Below are 18129 nucleotides of genomic sequence, written 5' to 3'. Positions count from 1 at the left end.
ACATTATTGATATAAAGAAGACAGGAGTTAACATGTGACAGGTAAAAAAATTATGTCGTCACAATACATCGATAGCTTATTATACTGAGAGCCAATATTTATACCATAAATATTATTTTCACTTCTTATTTTTGCAGCTAAGGGTTCAATAACCAAATTAAATAATAATCCAGATGCAGGACATCCCTGTTTTACTCCTCTTTTTTAACAAAAAAGGTTCTGAAATATGATTATTGGTTTTGACTGATGCCATGGGCCTTACATAAAGCATCTTAATCCATTGTATAAAATTATCTCCAAATCCAAATTTACGTAATGTGCAAAACATAAATGACCAGTTTATGCGGTGGAATGCCTTCTCCGCATCAACAGTACATACTGCTGTGGGATAATGGAGACTTCTAGCATAGTAAATAACATTAAACAATTTCCTTGTATTGTCTGAAGATTGTCGACCTTCCATGAAGCCAGTTTGGTCAGTATGAATTAATTTTCCTATTACATTTGATAATCGTGTGGGTAAGATTTTTGCCAAGATTCAAAAGGATTCTCTATTCATTCAATACATAGGATTTCAGCAGGATCTACCCCAGTCTGCTGACATGCAAGCAGAGTTGTAGATTTTTGTAAAAAGCTTTTATAATTGTAAAGGACAATGTTTTATCAACTGTTTGCAATGATGTACATTTGTTTTAACTATTAAATGAACCAAAAATATGACTTATTTTATTTTTGTGAAAATATTGGACACAGTGTGTTGTCAAGTTTATGAGATGTGATGCAAGTGTAAGCCACTGTGACACTATTGTTCTTTTTTATTTTAATGTCTAATGATAATGTCAATGAGGGATTGCATTGTTATGGTATTGCTGTGTATTGTTTTGTTGGATTGATTAATAAAAAAATAATAATAATAAAATAAAATAAAAAAAATAAAAAATAATGAATTGATTTTTTAAAAATGAGAATCGATTCTGAATCGCACAACGTCAGAATCGCGATTCGAATTCGAATCGATTTTTTCCCCCACCCCTAGTGTATATAAAACGTTGATGGAGGGTTTTGAAGTTGTTTCAGAGTTGGTTTTTTTGGCGTTTTTTATCATCTTTAGAATCCTAAAAAAAAAAGACCCGTGTTCTCTCTCATAATGATTGTGAACGATAGGCAAACTTTTTTTTTTTTTTTTGCAGTTCCCCTTTAAGGGGCTTATTAAAACAAATTCAATTAATGCGTTTTGATGTCATTCAATATTTTTTAAGGACTTAAGTTTTTTCACACAGAATATATATTACTAACATATATTCTATGTGATAAAAACTTCTTGAAGTATGCATTTTTTGCATTTTAAGTACCTTCAGTGAGAGATGTCTCCTGCTTGTTTGAAAACATAGCAAAACGCCACAGGTAGGAGCATGATAACATTGATCTGCAGTAAATGAGAGTGCCTCCCTGGTGATACTCCGTATAGTACACACAAAATCCTCATTTCAATAAGATGGTCTGCACCACTTTTCCAATGTGCAGTCTTAGTAGATCGCTCGCAAGAAGCCCACTAATGGTACACACTATTTTATAGATTGCACACGCTGTTTAGCGCAAGGTATTTAGATCTTAGTAAAACAGGCCCCTATCTTTACACTGCAGACACTACTCACAAAAAGTTAGGGATGTTTAGCTTTTAGGTGAAATTTCAGGATGAAACTAAAATGCACTGAAACCCCTAAGGAAGAAGAAAATATATTGCGCCCCCACCACTCTCCTCCGTGACTATAAATAGTTTAATTTGTCTATATTGTTATACCAAATACCTCTGCATAACATTGTAAGCTTATTAACATGAAAGGAAACAACACAACGGTCTTTCCTCATCTCCCATTGTGCTTACAGTGAAGCCAAGTGCTATATACGTTTCATCCAGTGACGTGCAGTCACTAGAGGCAGGTGAGGCCCCGCCTCACCTGCCATCATGGAAAGAAAAACAATTTAAAAAGAAAAAAAAATAATTAAATTGTTATATGTATTCAGTGATTATACTATAAAGTTATTTTCCATTTAACTTCACCAGTTTTAGATTATTTTTATTCAAAATCGCTGAATTTTCACATTTGCCGTTCAAATACTGAGAAGAGACGGTGCGGTGATCAGCAGCCAGTTGAGGCACGTCACTGACACTCAACATGGATTGCGGACTCGGCTAACTGCTGGCCTGCTGTGCAGTGAGACTGTATTGCAATATGAATTATATTATACATTTCCATAGTTTAGTTAGCTGAGGTATATAATGTACAGTGTATTTTGTCAACAACTGTATGTGTGCAAAGTATTTCTTGTGCTGAGCAATCATAAAACTGCTGCGAAGACACACTGTGGGAGGCTCGCAGTAACCCCGCCTCCTTGTGCCGGCTAAAGCACCCCCACCGCAGAACCCCCCAACGGGAGCGCCACACCAACCAAAGCCCACACCCAAACCCGCCACGTGCAAGACCGAATCCACCCAAAAAAAGTCACTTAACAAGAAGCCAAAAAGTGCAAAAACAACAATGCTCGCGCCGGAGGAGCCGCAAACGACCGCAGGGACACAACATTAGGTACACCTGCAGACTGCAGCACGGATTTCATATTTCATTCATTCACAACTCCTCCAACACAAACACCACTGTTCCCGCACTTATAAGTAAAGGTAAGACCATAATAACATTTTTTTTAATTAAATGTGCTTTTTTGTGTGCCACAGTTTGTATGTGTAAAGTTAAAGTTAAGTTAAAGTACCAATGATTGTCACAAACACACTAGGTGTGGTGAAATTTGTCCTCTGCATTTGACCCATCCCCTTGATCACCCACTGGGATGTGAGGGGAGCAGTGGGCAGCAGTGGCGCCGCGCCCGGGAATAATTTTTGGTGATTTAACCACCAATTCCAACCCTTGATGCTGAGTGCCAAGCAGGGAAGAATGCTGGTATGAGCTTTTAAACATAACCCGTTAACTGCTGCCAATCAAATGGTGAATAAGATACTATTTGGGGTTCATATGTTTGTAAATCTGACTGTGATGAAGTTAGTGCCTCACCAGTCATGAACCTCACCGCACGTCACTGGTTTCATCATATTCTGGTAGAACAAATAAATATGTTCCTCGAGGTGACACGCACCCCCCTCCCTGGCACCGCGCTCCCCACTATTTGAGATGAACTGCAAAAGCACATAAACTAGACATAAGTGTACTTAATTGAACAATAGTGCAGTCTAAAACACCACATTTGTCAATATTAACAAATATAAATTCAGATATATACATGTATAAACAGGTATATGTTTTAAATTAATGTCAGAATTATTGTCCACCTCTGATATATTACAACCTACTGTATCCATGAAAAACTGTATTTATATCCTCTTTAGGTTTCCTCGACAAGAACAATGACTCTATGAACAGGAACCTAAAAGAGGTAACAACATTCCAAGTGGTTAGAACTGTGTCGACATGGTTGAATGAAGTTGGCGTGTGTTCAGGTCATGTGCCAGTCAGACAACCAGATCATAAGTCACTGCTTCTCCAGAGAGGAAGTGACGGACCAGAAACGCCCACAGATGGTATCAACAATTCTCACTTTCCTCTCTCTCTCTCTCTCTCTCTCTCTCTCTCTCTCTCTCTCTCTCTCTCTCTCTCTCTCTCTCTCTCTCTCTCTCTCTCTCTGTCTCTCTCTTTCTCACTCTGTCTCTCTCTCTCTCTGTCTTGCAAATGCTTTGTTTTTGTGAGGTGATTTTGAAAGTGAAACAATTATGTTTATAAACAGTGATACCAGTGGCTTAACCATTGTTATCATTTCTCCAGGCTGCCACTCACTTTAAAAACAGCCTGTTGAAACTCATGGAGATCCTCATGACCAAAGAGCCATCATATGTGCGCTGTATTAAACCTAATGATGCCAAGCAGCCAGGTAAAGTGATACTATATACACTCTACATAGTATCATGAGATCATAGACAAGAGCTATAATAAATGCCTTTACTAAGATAACACTTATTTAGATTGACAATAAATGTGTTAAGAAACAGGCCGTCATACTTAGTGGTGTTTGTACTATTTGTTTATTACATAGCTACATACATAAAAAGGGCTAACTGTTAGAATTTCTTAAAGGGGAACTGCACTTTTTTGGAGTTTTACCTATCATCCACAACCCTTATGTGAGACAAGAACACATGTCTTTCCCTTTTCTGTACATTCTGAATAATAAAAACTGCTAGTAAGAGGCGGCTAACAATACAGGTAATGGAAATGTGATCTAAAAACCTCTGACACTGTTTTTATACATGCTGTAAGTATGTATGTAATATAGTAACAGTCACATTCATGATAATATTTACAGTATTACATTTTAAGCATTACCAAAACTATTGTGGGCTCACTGGTTTCACCTAACAAACGTTACTTTTGTGAAAGACAACAACATAGAGAGCACTGTCAATCAATCAAAGTTGACTTACACAGCCCTGAATCACAAGTGTCTCAAAGGGCTGCACAAGCCACAACGGCATTCTCGGCTCAGATTTTTGCTACTGTCTATGTTTGCTACTACTAATGGTAGACTTCATGAGAACCTTGGCATTATCACGTAACACTATTGCTAAAGGTTTCAAATAAAACATAAAACAGTGACTTACAATGTGTCAGGTTCTGTTGGTCTTGAAACCCAAGATGCCGAGATGGCAGGCGTAGCGCAGGTAAACATGACTTTAATGCCAAAAGGAAATAGGGCCACTGGTAAGCGCACATGCAGGAAACACAGGAAACAGGAAACAATCAACGAGCCCTGACTGGAGGGCAAGGCAGGCATAAATAGCAGCCAGCTGATTGACAACAGGTGTGGCCAGGCTGCCAATCAGCATCAGGTGAGGGGAAATAGCGCTCAGGTAGACAAGCAAGAAGTGGAACTAAAATAAGAGCGCTGACAGAAAATAAGCACTAAGTAAGGAAACATAACAGGACGTGAATGTGACAGATGACACACAATGTTCGCTTTCACTGGGATGCCGACTGATAGGATGTTTGTATCTTTCAGCACTTGTGCGCTCCTTGAGCTGCTGAATTCAGAATAATCCTCACTCATAAAAATTCTGTATCATAGTGATGTTGCGATGGTTTTATGCCGTGTTCCATTTGTAGAAGAGCCATACAGTATTAAGTTGATAGTGTGTGGATTTTCAAAGTTTACCAACTTCCGAGCTTGGTCCCACAAACTTCTACTATACAGGTGAGATGAATGATTCATAATCTAGCATTAACTTTTACTAACTCATAGGCAATACAGCAGCAGCTCCTCCTTTATGTTATGGCGGGTTGCAACCAACCTGACTAGCAGCTCAAGCTAGCTAGTAGCTAGTAACTGGTTACTTGTTAGTGGTCAGAGGAGCAGTGTGAGCAAGGCTATATGTCACTGTGCCAGAAAAGTAGTTCCTCTGTGTTAGATCTTACAATAATAATGTTGCCATAGCTTGGTTAATATGCAGGTCATTGCAGTAAATGGAGCATTATTGGCAGTTTTTGGATGTTTTTTAGAGCTCCAGGGTAATAGATGAATCCCATAACCTGCATTGTTAGCTGCCTATATTACCAGTTTTTACCATTTCGAATACACATAAAAGGTAAAAGATGTGTGTTCTTGTCTCTCATAGGGATTGTAGGACAAATTCTAAGAAACATGACGTTACCCCTTTAAACATATCCACACCAAACAAAACGGTTAATTTTCGATCATGTCCTACCACGCCACAAAGTTTCCCAGGAATTAGTTTAGTTCTTTTTGTGTTATCATGCTTACCAATCTAAGCTCCTTTCAGTGACAGACTCCTTCACCTCAAAGTGTGTGAAGAAGAGGTCTTTTTGCTGTTATAATATGTAAATAATATGTACATTACAGTCATTCACTCAAGTATAATTGTCACTCCACTGCTGTTAGTATAGCTTGTGTATTCACTCACAATATTGCGTTCTTATTTACTGCATACAGGTATAGTTTTTTACCAACAAGATACGTACAAGTAAAGTAGCTATATTCATCTGTATATTTGGTTTTTATTTCATTATGTACAGTCACCATCTGCATAAATCCTCTTAAGAACCAGTGTCCTCTGCAGTGGACATTTCATTGACATTCTGTCTTTTTCTGATACTGACACATTCATGTGTGCTGCTAATGTGAAACTTGAATATCCCCAATGCAGAACTAACAGGTTTATTCTGTGCTATTCTATGATAACATAACCTCTTTGGTTGAGGCTAAGTAACCCACTTACATAAATCGTGTATAATCTGCAATCTGCAGATCCGCTTCACTTTTTCCAGATTTTGTTATGTTACTGCCTTATTCCAAAATGGAATACATTCAATACCTAATAATGACAATGTGAAAAGGTTTAAAAAGAATAGACAATTTATTAAAATAAAAAAACAAGAAATAAAAATTGACATGTACATGAGTATTCACAGCCTTTGCTCAATATGTTGTTGATGCACCTGTGGCAGCAATTACGGCCGTAAGTCTTTTTGAATACAAAGCCACAAGCTTGGTACACCTGTCTTTGGGCAGTTTCACCCATTCCTCTTTGTCCTTTCCTCTTTAAAACACCTCTCAAATTCCATCAGGTTGAATGGGAAGAGTTGGTTTTCATCCAGGATGTCTCTGTATATTACTGCATTCATATTGCCCTCTATCCTGACTAGTCTCCTAGTTCCTGCCACTAAAAAAAATATCCACAGCATGATGCTGCCACCCCCATGCTTCACTGTAGGGATGGTATTGGCCTGGTGGTGAGCGGTGCCTGGTTTCCTCCAAACATGATGCCTGGCATTCACGCCAAAGAGTTCAATCTTTGTCTCATCAGACCAGAGAATTTGGTTTCTCATGGTCTGGGAGTCTTTCAGATGTATTCTGGCAAACTTTTTACGAAGAAATGGGTTCCGTCTGGCCACTACTACACAGGCCTGATTGGTGGATTGCTGCAGAGATGGTTGTCCTTCTGGAAGGTTCTCCTTTCCCCACAGAGGAATGCTGGAGCTCTGTGAGAGTGACCATCGGGTTATTCTGACTAGACCAGTGGTTCTTAACCTGGGTGCGATGGAACCCTAGAGGTTTGGTGAGTCGGCCTCAGGGGTTCGGCGGAGGTCAAGACACACCCGACTCATCGTGTGAATAAAAACTTTTCCCTATCGGCGTATTGTGGATACGGCAACAGCAGAAGTCACACTGATTTGCAGGTGTGTAATTTGTTGAGTTCATGCACTGTGTTGGTTTTGTTCTTTGAAGAAGGGGATGTTCATGCACGGTTCATTTTGTGCACCAGTAAAAAAAACATAACTTTGTCTTGAATTTGAAAAAAATAAAAAATAAAGATCACTAAAGAAGGGTTCGGTGACCGCGCATATGAAACTGGTAGGGTTCGGTACCTCAAACAAGGTTAAGAACCTCTTGACTAAACTAAGATAAATGCAGAAATGTACAGAGACATCCTGGATGAAAACCAGCACTTCCCATCCATTCTGATGGAGCTTGAGAGGTGCTAAAAAGGGAATGGGTGAAACTGCCCAAAGGTAGGTGCATCAACACAGTATTGAGCAAAGGGTGTGAATACGTATGTACATGTAATTTTTCAGTTGTAAGAAATTAGCAAAATAAAAATAAATAACTTTTCATATTGTCATTATGTTGAATTTTGAAGACCAAATTTTATTTATTCTATTTTTGTGTAAGTTTGTAACATAATAAAATGTGGAAAAAGTGAAGCGCTGTGTATACTTTCCAGATGCACTGTATCACAAGCACGATATCTCACACAAACTGATATGATTTCCACCTGCAGGGCACTTTGATGAAGTTCTTGTCAGACATCAGGTGAGGTACCTAGGCCTGATGGAAAACCTTAGGGTTAGAAGAGCTGGCTTTGCCTACAGACGCAGCTTTGAAGCCTTCCTGCAAAGGTGACTCACTCACTTCAGTCGCAGGTCTTCTGGATATTCTGAGTTTGTCCTTCTGTCGTCATGTTTACGTGGTAACACCTTCAGGTACAAGCCTCTGTGTCCTGAGACGTGGCCCAACTGGGATGGTAGGCTTGAAGATGGTGTGGCCACACTGGTAAACTACCTGGGCTACCAACCAGAGGAGTACAAACTTGGCAGGTAATGTTTGCTCTCAAGGGGATCTTTAATCATTTTTGATGTCTTCTAGTTTTCAATTTTTTTACTAAAATTCTCGGCAGGTCCAAAATATTCATCCATTTGCCCAAAACTGTTTTTCTAACTGAAGATGCACTTCAAGCCAAAAAACCAGAGATAGGTGTGTGACACGATTACAAGCAGAGGTTAAAAAAAAAAAATATTTTTTTAAATAATTCCCTGCTAACTGCATGTTCTCTGTCTCAGCTTTGACCCTGCAGACATCGTGGAGAGGCTACAGAGAGAGAGCCAAATACAAACGCATCAGACATGCAAGTCAGTACACCTTCCACATTACTCTAATTGCAATCGTTGTTGAAATTGTGAAACTGTACATGTTTTTTTTTCTTTAATGTAAGTTAAAATTACATTACAAATATACACATAAAAATAATTATAAAATGCATTTCTTTACCACAGATTTGCAAAAACTGAATTCAAATTCAACTCTTTTGAAAATATTAATGTTAGCTCACCTTACATGTCACCATCGAGGGCATAGCACCAAATTCTAAGCCCCCTTACACAAGAGTCCTAAACACATGGGCTGTGTTTCCTCATGCTATTTAATCATTTTCTCTAGCATCTTGAGGAAAACAACAGTAGAAGAGGACGCAAAATAGAATACTAGCAGCTTATCTTCTTTTTCTCTCGTTTTCGAGCGCCGTTTAACTGTTTTTTCACAGGTTTTGACTTTTCCCCCTGAGGATGCTCTTGATTTTAGAGCTAGCTTTTGACTTGAGTCATTTAAATGTTTTCCATTCAAACTCCAACAAAAACACTTTTGGTTTTTAGTCGGAATTATTAAAATGATTGCTACAAATTACACTCCTCCCTCTTGGTCAATTCATTTGGTGCTAGTCAATTAGACTGGAGAGGTCCATACTTTCTTCATATTCCCATAATTTAGAAATGTATGCAGGCTGACCCCTTCTTTAGTTGTATGGCTACAACCTGCAACATTATATTATATTATATTTTGTGTGAAGATATCGTGATTCGGGATGAAGATGCTACCAAAACACATACTACACAGTATGAAATTGTTTTGCAGAGAATTTGACCTACAGATATAATTTTTTGGTTCCAGAACTATAAAATAAGTGTAAATGTTGTCAGCAGTAGATGGGCCCTTTAATATGCTTTGTGCAACTAATAGTGCCATATGGTGGTGTATTAAAAACACTTTGTAATAATTTACATAGATTTGACTGTTAAATTGTTTTTATAATTTATTTGGTAAATTTACAATTTAAAGAGACTTTACAATATCCTGTATATACAGATGTTTTGGTATATATTTATTATTTTTTATGATGAATTTAAAAAAAAAACTCTGTCATGCATGCTATTAATGTCATTTTATACGCATATTTAATGTATATCCTAACATATTGTACGTGCCTGTATAGTCATAGTGATTCAGTCTGCGTGGCGAGGGATGAAAGGACGCCGGAGGGCAAGGAGGCGCCGACAGGCTGCTGAGTTGATACGCAGGTGCCTAACTGTCTTTGTTATACATTTTTAAATTACACTCACAAGATTAGGTGCACATGTACTGTACATAATCATATTTCAGATGTACCTAAAGACTTGTCTGGTTAGTTTGTCCTTGTGTTTATTTAACTGTCAGGTTCATAAAAGGCTTCATCTATCGTCATGAGGACTACTGCCCGGAAAATGAATACTTCCTGGATCATGTGCGCTACTCCTTCCTCATTAAGCTTAGCAAAAACCTACCCACAAGTGTTTTGGACAAAAGCTGGCTGGCATCTCCTCCCTCTGTGACTGAGGTAAATTCAGTTATTGTGTACAGAAACATCACCAGGAAACCTTGAGTGTCATTAATAGTGTTGGTTTTAGCTATGGGCCACATTGGCATTTCCGCACAGCAGCATTCTATACATGGGTCCTGCCCATTGAAGCTAAAACCGTCATTAGTCATAAATAGTAGGTCATGGTTATGGTTATGATATTAGTTCGTTTCGAACATACATACAGTTACAGTATGATACATCACATATTTCCAGTTTCTCATTAGAAAATGTCCGAAAAGGAGTAGGAAGAAGCAGAGCATATTTAATCCAACATCTTTTCCGTTTCATAGCAATTTCTAACAATTTTTTTCACTTCCTGCGCTCAATTTGTCATTCAAAACATTTTATAAATAATTAATAAAGTTGTCATGAATAAATACTTAAGTAAGTTGTGATTGACATAATGAGATGAATAAGATTGGCTTGTTTTTTGATAAGGTTCAATATGTTTATCAGGACTTTTTTGCTTAATCCATTCCATAATTTAATTCCACATGCTGATATACTAATGGTCTTAAGTGTTGTATGTGCATATAAATTATTTAAGTTAAATTTTTCTGTAAGGTTATATTTCTCCTCTTTTGTTGAGAAGAATTGTTGTACATTATTGGGTAGCAGGTCATAGTTTGCCATGTACATTTAACTGTTTGCAAATGCACCAAGTCATTGAATTTCAATATTTTTGATTCAATAAATAAAAGGGTTTCAATGTTCTCGATAGCTAACATTATATATTATTCTAACTTACTTCTTTTTTTTTTAAACAGTGACTGAATAAACTGTACTTTTGTAATTATTTCCCCATATTTCTACACAATAAAATACAAATATGGTAACATATATGGGAACACTTGCGAGCAGTACAAAAATTTGGAGTGATTTTTGGTCCAGAACTTATTTTGTTATGTTCATTATTAAAGTATGTATTGCCACCTTATGTTATATAATTTTGTATGATATTTCCAGTTAATTTTATCGTCTATTAATTACACCTAAAAACAATATTAATTTTACCCTGTCAATGTCTACATTGTGTATTTGTATTTGTGTTTGACTTTCTCTTTTACTGTTACCAAATAGCATTATTTTAGTTTTACTGAGATTCAAAGATTTTCGTAAAACCCTCTCTTTAATTTAATAATTTCTTATGTTATTATTTGTATTAGCGTATGTGTGTTATCTTCTTAACAAAATTTGAATGTATCAACTAGTATCAAATAGTACCAACTTTAAATCCGTTGTAACTTTACAAATGTCGTTTATATACAGTAGAGATTGAACAATTTTGGTCCCAGTACGGTACGCCGCAAGATATATTTAGAGCTGCAGACAGTAGTGAGGAACATCGAGTTGTTTTTTCTTTCTATGGTATCATTCAAGTCCTCAACTGACAAAGGATCCGTAATCTTTTCTTATGGATTTGGTCCAATATTTACAAAGAAGTTTTTGAAGCTTTCAACTACGCTCGTTCATATTGTCATTTTTTTACGTTTCCATCTGAGAAGTATCGAGAGTAATCCTTCTTAGAGCCATTCTTAATGATACTATGTTGCCCCACATTGCTCTGTAAATAGAAATGTGGATTGTATATTTTGCTGTCACCTGCAGGCCTCAGAGCAGCTCTGGAAACTGCACATGCGAAACATGGTCATGAAGTATTGCAACAGGATCCAGCCCGAATGGAAAAATCAAGTTTGTGTGACAAATTGAAATAATGCATGCTCTCACTGAATCAAAACAGTGCGGATTCGACAAGTTTGCGTGATGGCTTTCTCTCGGCTAGATGACGCAAAAGGTGGTTGCCAGCGAGATCTTCAAGGATCAGAAAGACAACTATCCTCAGAGCGTCGGCTGGCTGTTTTTGGACACCAGGATTGGTGCGTGTTGACACCCTATCTAATTACAAATATACAGTATCTAATTTTCCTGGTGCTTTTTATAGAACGTGATCAGATCAATCTCAAAGTTCTCCAGACACTCGGCAGTGACAAAGTGCAGGTGAGACTGTCCTTATAGTTAAAATGTTTGAATGGATAGTCGAGCTGCAACTCAGTACATCTGCTTGTGCTCCTCAGTATGGCGTCCCAGTCACAAAGTACGACAGAAGAGGTTTCAAGCCTCGACCTCGGCAGCTGCTGCTCTCTAGCACCTTTGCTGTGCTGGTTGACAAGACCAAGATTAAGCAGAAGATCGACTACGCTTCTCTCGGAGGTCTTAATTACCATCATTGTAGTATAACAAGGTTAAAGAATGTCTACTGTGCAACATTTTAAGGCCAATTCTAATTATGTTGATTTAATTATATTTTTCACAACAGTCTTTTTACACTTAAAAATGGAAAATACTGTAATAGGACTGACCTGTAAGATTGCACAAAAAAGTAGCTTAGAGGGTGACAAATGGGCTAATACGTTACATTTTGGTGAGGATCTGGATAAAGGTGCTTATAAACTAATTTGTCGTTATATCAGTCACTAGGGCACCCCCTCATCTGTTTGTCTTTCTCCACGAACCAGGAAGTAGCTTGCTCTCTCACTTTTTTGAATGACATTACAAACATAAATTCACTTTTTTTACCATACCATATCAACTTTATTTATAAAGCCCTTTTAAATGGTAACAATCCAGTGTTGGCAGAGAAGTCGGCGCTCTAAAAAATGACATTGTAGTTTTTTGTGCACATTAAAACAACATATTTAATGGTGACTTAAAACTTTTGCAAAGTGTTGTATAATTATATGAGCAATGCTGAAAGTGTTTTAGCAATCCCAGCTGAGCAATTGTTCAACAATTGGCGTTTGCCCTCAACAACAGCACTCTCAGCATTTTTATAGGGGATTACAACCATCCAAATACAGTTAGTTGTACCTCTGTTTTTGTTAGAAATCCGTTCCAAAAAGATAGACAAAGACAAAATCGTACAAAACTGAAGCATTTTTTTCCGATAAGAAATAATTTAAATTTGAAAAAGTATTAGCACAAAACACATTTTACAGAGAATAATTCTTGTTTTACATGCAGAAAACAATGTGAAATACATTTAATGACAAATGAAAGGCAAGAGTGAAGATTTAACATCACTTTATTGTGATGAGGGTGATAGCCAATCTTAAATTAAATTGTGTTTCTCACCTTATTTATCAAAGTGCTGCCACTTTCACCTTTCTATCTATTACTTCTGCTTATTTTGTTGCTTTTGTTTCTTGTTTTATGTGCACTCAACACAGGTGAGAAACACAATTTAATTTAAGATTGGCTATCACCCTCATCACAATGAAGTGATGTTAAATCTTCACTTATTCATTTCATTTGTCATTAAATGTATTTCCCATTGTTTTCTGCATGTAAAACAGTGTGTCTGCCTCACAATACGAAGGTCCTTAGCAGTCCTGGGTTCAATCCCGGGCTCTGGATCTTTCTGTGTGGAGTTTGCATGTTCTCCCCGTGACTGCGTGGGTTCCCTCCGGGTACTTCGGCTTCCTCCCACCTCCAAAGACATGCACCTGGGGATAGGTTGATTGGCAACACTAAATTGGCCCTAGTGTGTGAATGTGAGTGTGAATGTTGTCTGTGTTGGCCCTGCGATGAGGTGGCGACTTGTCCAGGGTGTACCCCGCCTTCCGCCCGATTGTAGCTGAGATAGGCTCCAGTGCCCCCCGCGACCCCGAAGGGATTAAGCAGTAGAAAATGGATGGATGGATGTTGAGTGCATTATTTTTACTGAGGAGGCTGTGGTTTGCAGCTGTTTGTAATTAGTGCCACCTCTGGCTAAAAATTATTGTATTTTCAGGGCACCGCACATAAAAAAAAAACAAAAAACAATTTTTATACTTTTCAATCAAACTTGAATTGAAGTTAATGCATGTTTTAGTCTAAAATTAATTTATGGAAAATAAATTGTTCAATAATTAATTTTTCAGTGCAATTTGATAAATGTAACATAATTTAAGGATATATTTTCATATCTTCCTGACCCATCTTCAACCGGTATTCGATCTCAGTATGAGTGTTTACTCTCAGCACAGTATGGCTGTTTATTATACAAGCCCAGCACTTATGTTGCTTGCCATGGGGGATGATGAGAATTGTGGGGGAAATGTATCTTTATATTCTTATTGGTAACAGAGCAGGAAGTGGCCAAGGATACATGTGGGGTAAAATTTCATATGAAGCCCCATGTTATTCATTGACATTTTACATCAGGTTCTTCACGCAAAATTGGGCCCTCCAGGGATCGTGGGGCCCTATGCACAGCAAACTTGTGCATAGGGAAGGGCGGCTCAGTTTGTAACCACTAATTAGGAGAAATTCTTCAGCATAGGGTATTACCAATGTAAGTGTAAATTGTATATTAGATGCATTCTGTTGCCTTTTTCCTCTTATTTGTTTTTGTACTTTGTGTTTTGCATGTGGATTCGCTCAGTGTGAGTGGGATTTAGGACAGATATTTCTGCACATTACTGCTGTCTTTATAGCCTGGGTGTCCAACACTAACAAATCATGGCATGTTTGGCCCCATGGTGGGTTATTTTGGTTGGAGACTGAGTCACTCCAAAAACTAAATCAAACAAAACTGGCAGGCGTACAAAAAGCGAGCTAATGCTGTACTGTTACTGCATTTTTTGTGTCCACCTCCTGCTAAGCGACTCAAGATTTTCTCAATTCAACACTAAGGTATATCTGTGAGCTCTCTCAGCGATGGAATGGTCGTTCTGCACATGCCCACTGATGACAACAAGCAAAAGGTAGAGCAGTAAATATCTGTTTATTTGTGTGTAAACATGGGGTCACCCTCAATCTGCATGTATCTCCCCCATTAGGGTGATGTGCTGCTGCACTGCAACCATGTGATAGAGCTAGTGACAAAACTAGCCCTTATAGCCCGCATGTTAAACTATATCAACATCAAGCCTGGCAGGTGAGACTCTCTCCAACTGCTGCAGCAGAGGTCCACAAAGGGTGTTCTAACAGAGCTGTCTTTTTATTAGTATTAGGTATGCAGGGGCTCGAGGCACCGAGGGAATTGTAGATTTCGTCAGGGGCTCAGAGCTGAAGGTGGCCAAAGGCAAAAGAGGACATCTGTTAGTGGTGAGTTAGCAGATGCTCACATGTAGAGTCAAATCATAATCATTGTGGATTATATATATCTAAAAAAGCCTAATTCCTGCATTCAATTTGACTTTGTGCCATAGACTGCTCCTCGGATCAACACCACATGAAGAAGCACAATTCAACCAAATGTTAACTAACACTTTTCGCTTACTGAAGGGTTAAGCTTTACTGTCACCACAAATGCAGCATGTGTATTGTAAAACCCTCATACACTCATACCATATTTCCTCATATAGTGACCAGGGGTTTACCGAGCGTCTATTTGAGATACGGCAATTTAAAAAGGGGAGACCAATATATAGTTTTTTGTTAATATTGAAATGTTTTTTACAAATTCAATAACTTCAAACATCAAGGATTCGAATAATCTCAACAATTCCGACAGCGCTCTTCCTAATGTCACAAGATAGAGCCGCCAGTGCTAATAGAAGGGGGACCCTAGAAGAATAACACATGCTCCCATTTCAGAGTTTTCCTAAAGTCTCCACTATATTTTTTGCTAAAAACTAATGATTCTTCCCAGTGAAGCCTCCCACTCTCTGGTATGAGCGTTATAATGGGTTTATGAGCAAGGACGAACACGCAGCGCCAAATATTTTTGCCACAACCAATCATGTAAAAGTAACTCACTAGCTTTCTTCAGATCACCCTTCTGCAAGGAAAAATGCACTTATTTTGCCCGTCATCCATAATCCTTATGTGAGACAAGAACACACATATTTCCTTTTTCTGTGAGTTCTAAGTCGTTAAAAACTGCTAATACAATGCGTCTAAGAATATGGATAATTGGAATTAATCGTTTCCAAAAGGCCAACAACGCTCCATTTACATGCTGTGATCTGCATATTAACCAAGCTGCCGCGACATTATTGTAAGAGATAACACAGAGGAACTACTTTTGTAGTGTAGCAACAAATCTCATTGCTCACACTGCTCCTCTGACCACGAGCAAGTAGCCAGCTACTACCTAATACTTAGCTTGAGCTGCTAAGAGCGTTAGTTGCGACCCGCGACCTGCTGCTCGACTGCTTTTGAGTTAGTAAAATATAATGCATGATTATAAATCATGCATCTCACCTGTATAGTAGAAAAAGGTTGTGGCACCAAGCTGGGAAGTTGGTCAACTTTGAAAATCCACACGCTACTAACTTGATACTATATGGCCCTAAACTTAGCCCTCAACAAACGGAACACAGCATAAGACCAACGCAACATTACTAGGAAGCAATTTTTATCCGAGGGGTGTGGATTATTCTGAATTAAGTATCTCAAGTTTAACAAATAGTGCTGAAAAATACAACCATCCCATTAGTCGGCATCCCAGTGAGAGCGAACATTGTAAGTCACTGTTTTATGTTCTTATTTGAAACATTTAGCAATAGTGTTACAAGGGCTGCATGATTTAGGCCAAAAATAAAATCACATCTTTTTTCTCTGAAAACTCAATTTTCTATAACGATTTAAATGTTTTGGTAAAAACTACAAAGGACAACAGAAGTTGTTGCTGAAATCATCGTCTTATTTAAAATGAAACTGGCTAATACAATGGTATACATACTGTATATCTAAAGACAAATATTTGTGTCTTTATTAGTTTTTAATATTAACATTTTAGCTTTTCCACATGAAACTATGCCTTTTTGCTGGGGTTTCAATTTTATTTCTACAATGTGCTGCCGGTCCATAAAAACACTTTTTCCCACAAATGGTCCAAGAGCCACATAATTGGTTTAATTATTTCACCAAGAGGGCAAAGTGTTGCCAAATAACAGAATGGTGTCTCCAAGCTGCGTGTTCAAGTTCTTGGCACTCATGGAAGTGATTTGTTTCTGCAGGTTTTCTGTGTGGTGGTACTTGTAGAGTAACTACATTACCCAGAAGTCTTTGCGGTAGAGTGTAACCGGAAGTGTGGACAAAAGTACAAGTACAGATACGAGCAAGGAGCAAGTACGAATATCCTGGAGATCTGAAAATAAGTTCCTATTTTACTTAAAGCTGTTGCCTTTGCGTTATTGACTGAAAAAAGCAAAAACCTTAACTTTCTGCATGCCTCGCAACGTATTTGTATGCACACTCTCTAGGCTTGTGGAGGTGGATCTCCGCTGATGCGGCAAATACTTCACCTTTGATGACCTCTTTCATTTGATTACCAAATAAATGCACGACGCAAGACACACTTCTCTCTTTTACTTTATTTCATCTATCCATCTATTTTGTATCGCATGTTGTAAATGTTACATTTGCAAAATTGACGCCACAGATTCTTCTGCTGCATCTTCTCCCTGGCAAGGCAGGTGTGTATGAGGTGTGTTTTGAGGCGGATTTACAATACATTCGTCACACTTCCATAAATAGTTTATGAGTGAGGGTGAATTTGGAAGCACCAGTGAGTTTATTTGTGCCCACAAATAAATTAAACACTGACGTGTGTGTGTGTGTGTGTGTGTGTGTGTGTGTGTGTGTGTGTGTGTGTGTGTGTGTGTGTGTGTGTGTGTGTGTGTGTGTGTGTGTGTGTGTGTGTGTGTGTGTGTGTGTGTGTGTGTGTGTGAGTGTGTGTGTGTGTGCGTGTGCGCAAACTGCAAAAAAGAGCTGACAAAAAGTGAGATAAAAAGACTAGATTTAAGGGGAAAAAAAATATTAAAACCTATTGAAATTATCCGTCCATGCAGCTACTTAATTTTACTTATTAAGAATTACTAAATTAAGATTTGTATATCAGAAAACTTGCAGGATTTTTAGGATATAAATAGGCATTTTATTCTGAAAACAAGCATTATTCAACCTGTAATTCCTAATTTAAGCATCCTCGGTATGTTGTTAAACCTTTAAACGAGATTTTCTATGTCCGGAAAACCATAATATGTTATTTGAATAGTTGTTTTCTCAATTTAAAAATGTTTAGACCAGAATAGAAAAAATATAAATATTCATGTTAAAATTAAGATTATGATAGGGACGGCGTGGCGAAGTTGATAGAGTGGCTGTGC

At 37.9% G+C, this 18129-nt stretch overlaps 1 protein-coding gene across 2 annotated transcripts in view; it reads left to right on the top strand.

The window, feature by feature from the left end:
• LOC133650567 (unconventional myosin-Ic-like) overlaps positions 1-17672 on the top strand; it is a 38821-nt gene extending 21149 nt beyond the window's left edge. The window contains exons 16-32 of one of the 2 annotated variants that reach the window (XM_062047952.1): positions 3401-3447; positions 3497-3592; positions 3834-3939; positions 7862-7979; positions 8064-8177; positions 8258-8334; positions 8421-8489; positions 9626-9710; positions 9847-10006; positions 11639-11722; positions 11814-11907; positions 11973-12028; positions 12106-12241; positions 14705-14775; positions 14851-14948; positions 15019-15118; positions 15223-17672. In XM_062047952.1, coding sequence (XP_061903936.1) covers positions 3401-3447; positions 3497-3592; positions 3834-3939; positions 7862-7979; positions 8064-8177; positions 8258-8334; positions 8421-8489; positions 9626-9710; positions 9847-10006; positions 11639-11722; positions 11814-11907; positions 11973-12028; positions 12106-12241; positions 14705-14775; positions 14851-14948; positions 15019-15118; positions 15223-15249 — 1538 coding nt within the window. In that variant the 3' untranslated portion in view covers positions 15250-17672. The remainder of the gene's footprint in view (positions 1-3400; positions 3448-3496; positions 3593-3833; positions 3940-7861; positions 7980-8063; positions 8178-8257; positions 8335-8420; positions 8490-9625; positions 9711-9846; positions 10007-11638; positions 11723-11813; positions 11908-11972; positions 12029-12105; positions 12242-14704; positions 14776-14850; positions 14949-15018; positions 15119-15222) is intronic. The other variant, XM_062047953.1, reaches the window with a different exon arrangement.
• Positions 17673-18129: the final 457 nt, after the last annotated feature.

This window comes from Entelurus aequoreus, linkage group LG05, assembly GCF_033978785.1.
Source record: "Entelurus aequoreus isolate RoL-2023_Sb linkage group LG05, RoL_Eaeq_v1.1, whole genome shotgun sequence".
Lineage (NCBI taxonomy): Eukaryota > Metazoa > Chordata > Actinopteri > Syngnathiformes > Syngnathidae > Entelurus > Entelurus aequoreus.
This window is presented reverse-complemented; position numbering and strand designations above follow the sequence as displayed.